Source organism: Phytophthora parasitica (assembly GCF_000247585.1).
Source record: "Phytophthora parasitica INRA-310 unplaced genomic scaffold supercont2.10, whole genome shotgun sequence".
Taxonomy (NCBI): Eukaryota; Oomycota; class Peronosporomycetes; order Peronosporales; family Peronosporaceae; genus Phytophthora; species Phytophthora nicotianae.
In genome coordinates, this window is record NW_008648996.1 from 722,843 (window position 1) to 736,019 (window position 13,177).

The 13,177-nt window shown below is 49.3% G+C and overlaps 2 protein-coding genes across 2 annotated transcripts in view; one reads left to right on the forward strand and one right to left on the reverse strand.

Moving 5' to 3' along the window:
- PPTG_21951 (hypothetical protein) overlaps positions 1-1,420 on the forward strand; it is a gene marked incomplete at both ends in the record, with an annotated part of 8,632 nt that extends 7,212 nt beyond the window's left edge. Inside the window, one exon of the mRNA XM_008901119.1 lies at positions 84-1,420. Within this exon, the coding sequence (XP_008899367.1) occupies positions 84-1,420 (1,337 nt within the window). The remainder of the gene's footprint in view (positions 1-83) is intronic.
- A 180-nt stretch (positions 1,421-1,600) lies between these two features.
- Positions 1,601-6,690, reverse strand: PPTG_06784 (hypothetical protein; the record flags this gene model as incomplete). The annotated part of the gene is made up of 2 exons (XM_008900822.1): positions 1,601-3,236; positions 3,308-6,690. The coding sequence occupies 2 exons, from the start codon at positions 6,688-6,690 to the stop codon at positions 1,601-1,603; spliced, it is 5,019 nt and encodes a 1,672-aa protein (XP_008899070.1).
- Between the last annotated feature and the right edge of the window lie 6,487 nt (positions 6,691-13,177).

Sequence of the window (13,177 nt, forward strand, 5' to 3'; positions counted from 1 at the left end):
TATCAGAGTGGCGGCGGGTGCAAGCTCACTGTCCACCGGGACGGGTGGCGTTGTGACTGTGGTCGGTGGCGGTGGAACCACAGGCGGTGGTGTTAGTATTACTGGAGGAGGCGGTTCTTCATCAAGCACAGGTGGTGCTGTGTCTGTAGTCGGCGGCGGTGGAACGACAGGAGCGGATGTGACCATTACCGGAGGTGCTGGCAATAGTAGTTCGGCCAGTGGCGGTGGTGTTCGGATCGGTAGTGGCACCAATGAAGGCGGTAACAGCGGATCTGTCATGATCCAGTCTGCTACTGCCAAGACCAATTCCAATACGGGCAATCTCGAATTTGTAAGTGGCGTGAGTACCGGTACCGGCAACAGCGGCAAGATTTCACTCTCCACAGGTACAGCTAGCGGTGGCACGTCGGGCAATTTCGAGGTTACTGTTGGTAATTCTGGGCTCGAAGGAGGAACTGGTGGTGAAATCAAACTGAAAGCCGGGACGACTGCTGCCACCAATGGTGCGGGCGGGTCTATCGTTGCGACTCCTGGTGCTGGATCGACCGACGCAACGCATGGAGCCTTCCGAGTGGAGTTCCCGAGTGGAACACCTCTCCTGTCGTTGGCGAAGAATACGTTTAAGGTTGATAATGTGCTGACCATGAGTCTGAACTCGAAGTCGAACGTGGATGTCAAGGCGACAGACACTGTGACGTTAACAGGAAAGTTCGTGAATGTTGCTGGTGGACCTCTTACCGTTCAACACGATAACTTTGCTGTTACCAGTGCGACTGGGACTGTGCTGGAGGTTTCTGTTAGCAGCGGAGAGACGAGCTTGTTAGGACCACTCAATTTACGAAGCGAGGAGGCAAGTATTAAGCACACAGGCGCCACTTCTTTGACGATTTCAACACCAAAGCTGCTTGTGCCTGCCCCTATCGTTACTTTGTCGGGAGCCCAAGTAAGCTTTTCTGGACAGCGTGTTGAGTTCTCGTCCGCCACGACAGTAGCTTTCTCAGGACCCAGTGTAGGCTTCTCCGACAGCACGAAAGTCTCAATGGCGAGTACTGACTTTTTGAGCGCTCCTGCCGGCTCATCAACGCCAACAACCGTTGGCTTCTCTTCAGATCAAGTGAATTTCAAAGGAGCTGCAGTTGATTTCTTGAGTGCAACAGAGGTCTCCTTTTCGGGATTGAAAACGAATTTCAAAGGCGCCGCTGTTGATTTTTCTGGCGTCTCCTCTCAAGTGACGCTGCCCAGCAAGACGCTTAGCATTGCCAGTAGTGAAACATCACCGGCATACGACACCGTGTGCAAGGCGGGTGATCTATGGTTCGATAAGACAAAACTTTATCTTTGCGCCGGCGCCACACCAAGTTGGTATTCAGTCGAAATGACCAAGCTCACGAGCCCGACGCCAACTCCGACACCGAGTTAAGTATTGCAGATTGTATATGCACACTCCAAGTGATACATACTAGCTTGTAGCGATTAAATAAGCAATAGCAGCCAACACCATTGATTACGATGCAATGTCCATCCTACAAGTATATTGCCTGTATGTTTACTACCTTTACATTCACTTGTTTGTTTTTGTTGTTTTTGAAAAGGAAAAATTCTATTCGCTGTGACGATCCCACTGATCAGGCAAGGGCCCGTCTCCAAGACCTGCTGCAGCTTGCAGTTTTACGAATCCGACAAACATTTGTCGGAAAATCTTCCACGTCTCGTTCACTTGCGCATCTATCAAGTGCAGCGATACGTCGCGATGAGAGTTTTTCTCCTGCGCGTTGTTGTCGAATACTTCTGTGAGTTGTTGAAGCCTTTCGAGGAAACGTACGTGCACAATCTCGAGTTGATCCGCATCTTGACTGGACACCGTGTTGGACGAGCTCAAATAATGCAGACCTCCACCGTCTCCATCCCCAATTACCATTGGAGAAGGATGCTGCACCGTGGCGTGGATATCTTTATTTTTACCGGTCTCACGCAGTTCATCCAGCAATTCTCGACAGGTTTCCTGGTAATCTTCCCACGTACTGACTAGGAACTCGTAGCTCTGCAAAGGACTGGGTTTGATTTCGAAGCGTCTTGGTGCCAGTTTCTGAAGTCCACTCATCGCCTCCTTCGCGATAAGAGGGTAGCACGCAGCAGCTATGCGATCGCTCATGGGATCAGGTTTCAATGCCAAACTGGTAGTATCTCCACCATCATTGTCGCTCGACTTTGTTAGAGTCTTCTCCGTGATATACAGTCGACGCAAGATGATACAGAGATCTTCGGAAGTAAACGTGATATCTGTCTTCTGCAATATAGTCGTCAGCGTTTCTAGCTGCAATAACTCTTCAAAGTGGACCAGTTCCGCTTCAACTTCACAGCAAGTCACTCGGATTTCGTTCAGTCGGTAAAGTATATAACGTCTCCATTCATTGAGTGCCAAAACGAGGAAAACATTGGCCTCCATTTCGGATGACTTTATATCCGTAGCAGCGTCAGTAATCCGTCCTTTCAGCCGCGATTTTTGATCGGCACTAAGCTTCGAGAACGCTGTCTGTAGAATGTTTTCCACCACATCAATCGCCACAAAATCGGTCTGGTCAACCTCTGGAGAAGTGTCTGCATCGCTTTGGAGTTCACCGCTGGGGTTGATGATTCGAAAGCTGTGCAGTCCACAACGAAAAATTGCGTGTAGGAAGGCTAATGCTTCGTTTTGGCCCAGTAGTCTATCCTCGGGACACGAGTTACTCATGCAACAGAGGTGACTAAACAGCAAAGCCAGAGAATCCGTCCGTACGAGAGACCTGCAATTTGCGAACACATCGTGAATCATTCGTTCAGCTTCACAACGAGCACCGAGTCTCTCTAGAAAAAAGTCGTAAATAAGCTCAACGAAAACTGGTTTGGGCGTGGGGCCGATCCCTCCATTTAGAGAACTTGAGACGGTTAACTGAAGTGGTGACGATCGTCCAGCATGAAATGCACCACTGATACTGCTCAGCTCTCCTAGGACAACAGATATGTGTGTGGACTGCATCGACTGACGCAAAATTAACGAAATTACCAGTCGTAACCAGATCACCGGCCGTTCTGCTCTCCGCTGTCTGTAATTTAGAGGGCCACTACCGTAACGTCGGTGCATTAGCGTTCGCATCACTAATGGCGCACCCTGATCCTGCTTCAACCGCCTGCGGAACTTCATTTGTACTCGCCTCACACTCAATTTCTGCCTAACAGCATCGATCAATAGCTCCACACTAATCAATGACAATAACACAAAAAGTTAGCATTTTACAGCCTGGAAAACCATTCAAGTTAGTATACATACGATGATTTTTCTCGCTGGCGAGCGAAGTCCAGCAACCCGGTCAAAGCCTTCTCAATGTTGTGCAAATCGCTGGAGCTAAACAGACAACCAGTAGTTTCTCGTCGTATTAACTTTGCCACACCAAGGTTGTCGATAAGTCTCTGGAACAACGTCAGTAGCCGAATTCCGTCACTATAGCCACCTTCAAGCAGTGTTGACGAAATCTCATACGCAAGCGAGTCGGTCATACTGCGGGTCCAGAGGGGCAATTGCTCAATTGTGCTGCTGATGTCATTACCTAAAATTGCGAAAAATCTGCTCACAATAAATGCAGCTCGAGAACTTGGCGTCATCAGCACAGGAGAACGAGAGAACGGGTGGCCAAATATTCTCGAAACAACGGAGCTGGGACTCTCGAGTCGCATGCACGTCGAGAAGAATTGAGCCGCCTCTGCTGCGTCCATAAATGAATCGAAGTTGACTGTACCATTACCTCGAGTATACGCGTTTCGAAATAAAGTGGCTACCATAAACGACGGGATCTCGTCGTTTAGGGTGTGGACCATTGCCCGGAACTGCTCCATGTCCATCGATGCGTAATTTATACCCAACATCGCTGACAACGACATCTCCGCTACTGAATCGGACGCTGCTGCTGCCGCCGATGTCGCTGTCTGGAACATTAGACGAATAGCAGCTCGACGATGAGCTTGCTCTTCCTTGTACTCAAGCATCATGAGCTCCACCCACAGATTCGCATCCACAAAGTGTAGCGGCTCTTGTAAATTACCATCGATGGTTTCGTCATTTATTTCCCCACATCGACCAGATTTGGGTCGCTTCTGCGTATTCGCTTCTTCTGATTGAATCTTCGGTTCCAGGTAAATTTCAGGCCTCTCGTCTTCAGGGACGTTTGTAACCACGTACTCTAAAATCTTATTATCAAGTGCTTCTCGCTCAGTTTCTGTGGCTTTGGAGAGGACTACACTAGTAGCAAGCGAGGCATGATACCGAGAGATCCAAATAGTCTTCGGAACTCGCATCCGAGGCGGCACTGAAGTCTCAGCAGTTGCAGAACTATCACCAATGAGAGCGGCATATTCTCGAGCAAACACTTCGTACGACAATTTATCACGCAATGGACCCCAATTCATACGACCTTCGAGTAATACGTCCAGTACTCGATAGCAATGCAGCATGAAAACTTGTTCATCTTCCCCAAATTTCTCGTCAAGAAGTGACAAAAACAGTTTTGCCTCCAAATATCCCTGCTGTACTAATGATCGCACGCCGTAGTACAGACACCAACGGTCTTCGTTGGCTTGAATATGTTGCTGTTGCGATGCGTCTGGGTCATTTGGATCGTCGATAATGTCTGCCTCTGCGTCTCCATCTAAACTCTCAACTCCGGCAATAGATTTTTCTTCTTTCAAGGATTTCCACGGTGCAAACCACGCGTATACAAACTCAGGCATGCGAATACGCAGCGGGAACAATCCAGCCGTGCGTTTACACATAGAATCGTCGATTTGTTTGGCGAACAGGATGGATCTCATGCAGCTGAGCGTCCAGGAAATCTCACGTTGTGGTCGACGACCACCGAGATTTGGTAGTAAAATACGGAAGTACAGACATTGAATACGCCTCTTCTTTGGGATCTTAAAAGCTTCAGTCTCGTTAGTCACCGGAGAATTAGTGCTTTCTGGTCCTTTATTTCCATCCGCCTTCCCTTCATTTGCAGATATTGTCCGTAAATCTTGCTTACATCGAACGCAGACTCCAGTAGCTGGACCGTTAGAGTCTCTCGTTATAGTTAGTGCGCCATCTCGCTCGTCTTCTTTTTCTTCTTCTGCTTGTCGGCGCATTTCCTCTTCTCGAGCAGCTTTGAGCTCTTGGGCTGCAATTAGGTTGCTTTGCTGCTCCATTAGAGACGCAATTACGGTGTCTTTCGTATGTACTAAATTCGTCAATTCTGTGATTTGGTCTTTGAGTGCATCTCGATCTCGACTAAGTTCGTCAAATTTACTCTGAAGTTGCTGCTTTTCCTGAATCACTGGACGCAATTGTTCAATCTCCTCTCGACACTGTTCGTATTTGTGCTCGAGTCTGCCGTAATTCTCACGCAGCTCCACAGCTTTCACCTTCTCCGTATCTTCGCGCATTTGTCTAAAAATCGCATTTAGCGTCTTCATTGCATCACCCATTTTCGTTATTTGCTCCTTCGAGTCGGCCAATCGCCGCTCCATATCACTCTTTTCGCTCTCAAAAGTAGTCTTTAACTTGTCAATTTCCGTCTCGTATCGCTCCTTCATACTTTGAGCGTCTTGCTTGTGGTGTTCATCCGATCTGCGAACTTCTTCTCGAAGATATTCCACCTCTTCCTTCTCTTGAATGAGGTCCTGCCATTGAGATTTGTAGAGATTTTCCAGCTGGAAAAACGCGTTAGCATACAATATACGAGCCTTGCGAAGAACCACACCCTGCTCCAGGAAAGAGACCGTGAGCATAGACTCCAATTCGCCTATGACCACATCGGACCATTTTTGCTCAAAAAGTAATTTGGTCAGAATTTTGCGACTGTCACTCGAGCTTTCGCTGGATGCTGCTGAGCCGTATCGCTGGATGATTCGAGCGTAAATAGCCATGAAATCCTGATCAAGCATGGACAGTTTTTCTTCACAAGCGACGTCCATGTGTTTGTTCTTGCTTGCAAACTGGATAGCCGTATCAAAACATCTCTCCAAGTCCAATACATCAACTCTCCTGGACGGCCTATCGACGCCGGTAATGCTGCTTTTACCCCCTCCTTTGCTAGTCTTAGATCGCTCGTCTGAACCTGGTAGAAACAGCCACGTCTTGTTCTTGTTCTGTGTCGCGTGGAAGCAGCTCGCCGACATCTTCTCAATGGAATAATAGTGCGAAATCGAGGGATTATCTTCGCAATCCGACTGGTTTCTGGATGTTCGAGATCTTGGTTTAGTACCAGGTAGATTCCCCGTAGATTTAGAAGATCCTAATTCCATCCGAGGCAGTACGACTCTCTTAAGCTTCGAGCGCGTACTTTGATTCGATGATTCAGGCTCCATTGACGCCACTTGCTTAGCAAACGTAGACACACGGAATAGTGAACTTTTGTGAAAAGGTTGAGAGCTTTTCTGATCCAGCAGGAACTTTCTCACGTCAAATTCACCCTCTATTACACCTCCAGTACTTCTGTTAGGCACAGCCCCTGCAGTCGACGGGGGATGACGGTGCGAAGAGCTCGGTGATGTCATCTGTGGTGCTGATGAATCCAAATGAAACACTGCACTGCCCATAGCCGAAAACGGGCGATCTGGATTCACTGACTCAGCATTATTCCAGCTCGACAGGGACTTGTTGGGCTTCTCACGACTTCCCTCCATGGCGAAACATGCAGCATACGAAGTGGGTCCCGATGCTAGAAAGCCGCAAAAAGGAGAAACTGTCATGATTTAAAACCGTGGCGATAGGAATAGACTCGCTTCTGCAGTTTATGAGCTCACCAGGTCGCATAAAAGATAGGCTTTGTGTTCACATCGGTCTTGATCGATTGCGAAATGCCTACTTAAGTATTTAATTCTTTTCGGGCGGTATTCTCGAGATGTAAGGGGTTCAGTGCTGCTCCTGCGCAATTTATCGGAAAACACAGCTAAACTGAACATGCAAAAACGCCTGTTAGAACTTAAAAATATATGATATCTCGTAGTCCCGGTAGTCAAAATTTGAAGCATAATAATAAGGGTATACTTCTTAATGATGATCGTGACTAAGAGAGATAGAGGAAAGAGACAAGAACGAGTAATAGAAGGAGTGGGGAGATCATCTAGGTTGCGGCATGGTACATCGCTGTAATCTAAGCTAAGGAAGGAAATTGTTCTCCACAGGAAGCTACTAACATCGGTTAATTAGATAGAAAGTTCCTTGTATCTTTCTCTCCATGTCTAGTTGATCTAGTTTGTAAATCCATCAGGTTCAAAAGCATTGGTATCTCTAGTATAGACTGTATAACCTAGAGTGTCCTTATCCGCGTCGTGCTGCGGGAAGTAACCCGTGCGTCTCCAAGATCGCTGAGCAGCCACACGCACACAATACCTTGAACTTCAAGGTACTCAAAGCTTGAAGTGGCGGCGCCTATCGAAACTTGGACATCTCCTCGTTGAATACCCCGCCCAGATGAGGAATCGAAGCGTCGGCCTGTCCGCTGGGACTTCTGCCTCCATGAAGTTACTAGTAGCAACGGATGTTTATCCGTCCTAGATACTGCATTTCATGTTAGCCAGCACAAATGTTATTCTGTTTGCATTTATTTTAGTTCGACGATTGTTCTTGCCGAGGAGGTTTACTGCACACGATAGTGGATATATCGAATATAATACATAGACGCATGGTCGCTTACTTACTAACCGTTATTTGTAAATAGCGTTCTTTACTTGAATGCCCTCGAAAACCTCACTCATGCGAACGCGGTGATAACACAACCAGGTAGACTGTTCACTCTGGATTATAGAAATACGTAACAGCTTGCCTAGCTCAATGGACCCCAGAAGGAAGGTGTTTCATTCACCTGCTGGCAAATATGAAAGATTCTCTACATTACCCCATCAAACTCCCCCCCCCCCCCCCCTATATTTAAGTCTCTTTACACGCAGTGCTTTTGTTTATTATTTTGTTGGCTGTGCACCAGACAGATCATATGCTACTGGTAATACAAGTTGATTCCGGCAAGGTTTACGCGCAGATTGGTATTAAATACCACTATTGCATTTTTGTCTTTTGCCGTGGCAAAATATTCATTTTACATTTTTCCCCGATACCGCGTTCAGCCAACAGCCCCGAGACCAAGTGTAGCCAACGATGGGTATCCACCACCCCCTGCTGCTAGCTGTGTTCGTGTAGTGGATTCCGGGCTTCCAGCTTGGTATCACCACAGTGGAACTCTGAGCTTGTAGACGAACATCCAGATCAGGTGCAGAGCGGCGGGCTCCGCAACCGAGTGATGTCCAGCTGAAGATCACAGGTGGACCCGAATGTGTCTGACGGCAACGAGCCGTAGACAATGGGTGCAGATTTGTTGGCTCGGATCGCAAGGATTGCTTTCCCGAGCTGTACTAGGATTTAGTAAGCCCAACTGCATGTTTCCCTTGGTGCGGTTTCATGTACATTACCAGCAGTCTGTCCACTACGGTCTGCCTCTCTCTCTTCGGGTTCACTTGGTGAGCACGAGCTGGTTACCATCAGACTCACGGTCTCCCAAGGAGCTCACTTTCCAATCTTCCAAGACACCAACACATCAATATATTCGGCTACTACTTCCGTGCGGGTTGGCCCCCGCATCGCTGTGTTGGAGTTTGTTGGTTTTCGGACCCCGGGAAACACTACAAAGATCTTTGGTGGAATTACCACTGCTCGACGCTGCCGGCACGTCCGACAACGACTTACAGTGGAACCGAAGCCATTTCGACACACCGATTTCCTGACTTGACAATCGTCGGTGTACCCTCAAGATCCAGTTGTGAGCCATCATGGTGCGCGCTGCTGGAACTGATGGACCCATGGGGACCGTCCCACTGTTCACTCCTGTTCTGCCTCCCATGATCGAGTCAGTCTCCCATGAGGCGCTCGTGAAATGGAAGAGGGATCGACGTGACTACGAGGCGAAGATGCAAGCTCGCTGCCGTGTCACTGGAGAAGACTACGCTGCGGTGGTGCAGTCAGTCCGAGACTCTTTCCAGCCTCAACTACTCGACGTGTTCTGTGAGCTGCAACTCAACGTGGCTACAGCTGACGCCACCGAGGACGGACATGCTGACTGCTGAGATTGACCACATCGTCAGTAGCATCAAGAATGACACGTTGCCCGACATCAAGGAGCTGTTCAAGCGAGGGCTACGCATCAACCTACGCGAGAGTGATGTGAATGCTCGTCTTATGGACTACTACATGATGTTCAACACCATCGTGGACGACAACGGACTTACGGACTGTTTCAGTGGCCCCAACGGCACGAAGGAGAAGTGCAAGAGGTTGATCGCAAACCTGCTACCCAAGTCGCTGAAGCAAGAAGTAAAGCAGTGCGTTCGTTTCACCCATATGGATGCTGCCAAGGACCCAAGGGCTCTGTTTCGTCTCATTTTGGAGAAGGCGAATGAGTTGGAGCGTCAGCATGAGCGGATGAAACGTGAGAAGCGAGACGCAACTGGCCAAGATAAGGAGAAGCTCAAGACCAACCAACCTGGCAAGGCGAAGAAGCGCTGGGACTCCAAAAGACGGCGGCCCCGACCAACAACAAGGACGCCGAGCCGACCAGTCGGAACCCAGCCGACCCCAAGCCGAAGTCATCGACTTCGAACTCGTCGAAACCCCCGCCTGCTCCGTGCCCGAAGTGCCAGGAGATGCATTGGCTGCGCGACTGTCCTCAAGCTTCTCGGCAGGAGAAAGAAGAGCTGTGGAAAAAGATGCGTGACAACCGTGGCGGGAACAAGAAGGCAAAGTTGAAACGACTTGGTGAGCTACTACCCCCTACTGATCGCGTGGTGATTTTTAATGGGAAGCTGGAGCTCCCGTACTGCCCCGACAGTGGATCTGACTATACCGTCATCGGACACTCACACTGGGAACAGCTGAAGATTTGGACCCAAGTGTGGAGGCTGAGGAGCTGGAAGTTCCTGTACTGAACCAGACCTTTGGTTCGACAACAGTTACGGCCAAGTGGAAGGCCAAGCTACATGTGATGATCCACACTGCTGTCGGCCCCGTGGAGCCGATGGAAGCTGTGGATGTGCTTGTGGTCGACATTGACGACGGGGAGTTCATCGTTGGAAACGACTTGCTCACTGCGTTGGGGATTGACGTCAATCGTCAGCTCCAGCAGCTAGCAATGCGCGTGGATGACGAGACAAGTGGCGACCCGATCGACCTGGAAGCAGATGACATGCCTGTGAAATTAGATAACTCTGAACCAAGTGGAGACTAAGATATTTTCGCTGCTGTGGAGCGTCTGGTTAATCGTGCGGTGGAGAACGGATTCCCGTTGGAACACGTGGAGCAACTACGCACCATTGTGCATGCTTACGACGTATGGCGTTTGGAGCTTCGTGATGACCCTCCAGCCAACGTGCCACCGCTGGAAGTGCGACTGAAGGATGGGGCTCGTCCTACAAAATGTAAGCCCCGCAAGTATCCTCCACACATCCGAAGGTTTTTACATGATTTCAATGCTCGTCTTGTGGAATTAGGACTCGTATATGAGAACCCCAAGAGTCAATGGGCGAGCCCTGTTCTTCCAGTCAAGAAGTCTTCCGACATTATGGACTTGCGGCAAACGACTGACTACAGAGCAAGGAATGAGCAGACTGAAGTCATGGCGGCAGTAATGCCGATTCTCTCGTTAGTTTTGGAAAATGCACGTGACATGAAGCACTTTGGACTCTTTGATTTTCTTAAAGGTTTCGGGCAGTTGCCTTTGGCAGAGCTCTGCCAAGAGTTCATGTCCTACATGACCGACGAGAAGATTTTTACATACCACAAGGTTGCGCGGATGCTGCGATTCACTTCCAAAAGACTATGGAAGAGTGTTTTGCCAGTTTGCTGTATGAGCATCTACTAATCTGGATCGATGATCTCCTCCTGTACGCCAAGGACATCGAGGTGTATTTGGAGAAACTCGCTGAGCTTTTCGCGTTGCTGAATCAATTCGGCCTCAAACTAAGCGCGAAGAAATCAAGTCTCTATCAAACTGAGGTCAAGTGGTGTGGTCGACTGATCAACCACGAAGGAATTCGACACGATCCAGGACGGATCGACACTCTTCGATCACTACCTTATCCGACAACCGCTGGCGAACTGCAGCAGTTCGTTTGCGCCATCAATTGGATGCGTGAAAGTCTGGTAGACTTTGCGCGACAAGTTGCTCCCCTTCAACAACGTCTTGATAAAGCCCTCGCTAGTACCAAGCGCACACGGCGCGCTGCAGCAGGGATTGAGATCGAGTTGAACAAGGAAGAGCGCCAAGCTTTCGACAATGTGAAAGAACTGTTGGCGACGTCCGCTACATTGAACTTTCCTGATGATAGCGCGACGACGTGCCTATTTACAGATGCATCAGACGTGGGATGGGCCGCAATCGTGACTCAAGTCAAGGAGTACGATCCGAAGCGACCAGCCACGGACCAACATCACCGACTCATCCAGTGCATGAGCGGGACCTTCACTGGCAGCCAGTTGAACTGGACTGTCATCGAGAAGGAAGCCCTGCCCATAGTGCTGGCTTGTGAGAAGATGGACTACTTGCTACTACGTCCGCAGCCATTCCGCCTGTTCTGCGACCGCAGGAATTTGATTCATGTTTTCGCGCCGCATGAGAGTGTCAAGAAACATATCAAGGGCAAGCTTCTCAGATGGGCAATGAAGTTGATGAACTTCCGATATATTGTGTAACACGTGCCGGGCCCTGACAACGTATGGGCCGACATGATCTCTAGATGGGCTGGGAATCACGCTCCAGTGGTGACAGTGAAGCGGATCAGAGCTTTGCGCCAACGCCCAGCACCAACACGACCAAGGCTACGACCTCTGGACGATGCTGGTTTTGTTTGGCCGACATTGGATGAACTCATTGCAGTCCAAGCGGAACATCACCCGCCAACGGAAGCGGTGACAGCAGAAGACGGAACGATCACGGTGGACGGACGAATTTGGGTGCCCTCGGAAGCAACTGAGCTGATACAACGCCTGTGTATTGTTGCGCATTGTGGAGCCCAAGGCCACCGAGGCCAGCAGGCCATGATCGCTCACCTCCGTAAACTCTTTGGGATCGACAACCTCGCGGACATTGTGAAGAAGTTTGTGAACGACTGTTTGCTATGTCTGCATTGTCGAGGGGGAAAATCATCCCAAGGCCTTGGGGTGAAGCAATTGATTGCAGTGTTCGGAACGGGGCTCTTCATTTTGATTTTCTTACGATGGGACCAAGCTATGGAGCCAGCCAGTATATACTTGTTCTCAAGGATCACGCTACTCACTATTGCGAACTTGTGGTAGCGGATGCAGCGGACAGCAGAGTCGCAACTGAGGCACTTTTATCGTGGCATTCATGGTTTGGAATTCCTCCGAGCTGGGTGTCCGATCAAGGGACCCACTTCAAAAATGAACTTATGGCGGAGCTCAGTCGCAGATTACGCACGCAGCAAACTTTCACACCAGCTTACAGTCCATGGATCAATGGATCCGTAGAGAGAGTGAATCGTGATATTCTTCAGGTCATTCGCGCGATGATTTTGACGTACAAGGTGAGCCAGAAGGACTGGGTCTATTTGGTTCCGATGGTACAAGCAAATTTGAACCATACTGCTTTGCCTTCTCTCGGCAATCACTCATCGTTGGAGCTTTTCACTGGACTGCAGAACCCGACTCCTCTGCGAGAATTCTATCGGCCTGACAAGAACAGCTTGCAGACCATCCCTGACTCTGAGGAGATTGACGGTTATCTCGCAGAACTCCGTGGAAGTGTCCAAGGCATGCACAGCGCTGTTGAAGACCAGCGACTGAAGCACGTCTACTAAACAAGAAGCGTGAGCGCTGTGAAAATTTGGTGAATTTCACTGTAGGCGACTATGTTCTCCGATCTCGAGTGGATGAGAAACACGGGAACAAGCTACAGGTTACCTGGGTTGGGCCGTATCGCGTGGTGCACGCCGACACCCATTCATTTCGAGTTCGGCATCTAGTAACTGGTGATGAGTCCGACGTACACGCCTCAAGGCTCAAGATGTATTCTGACGACAGCCTGGAGGTGACAGACGAGCTACTGGAACACATATCGGCTCAAGGAATCTTACTAGCCGTTGATGAACTCAAGGATCATCGTTGGAA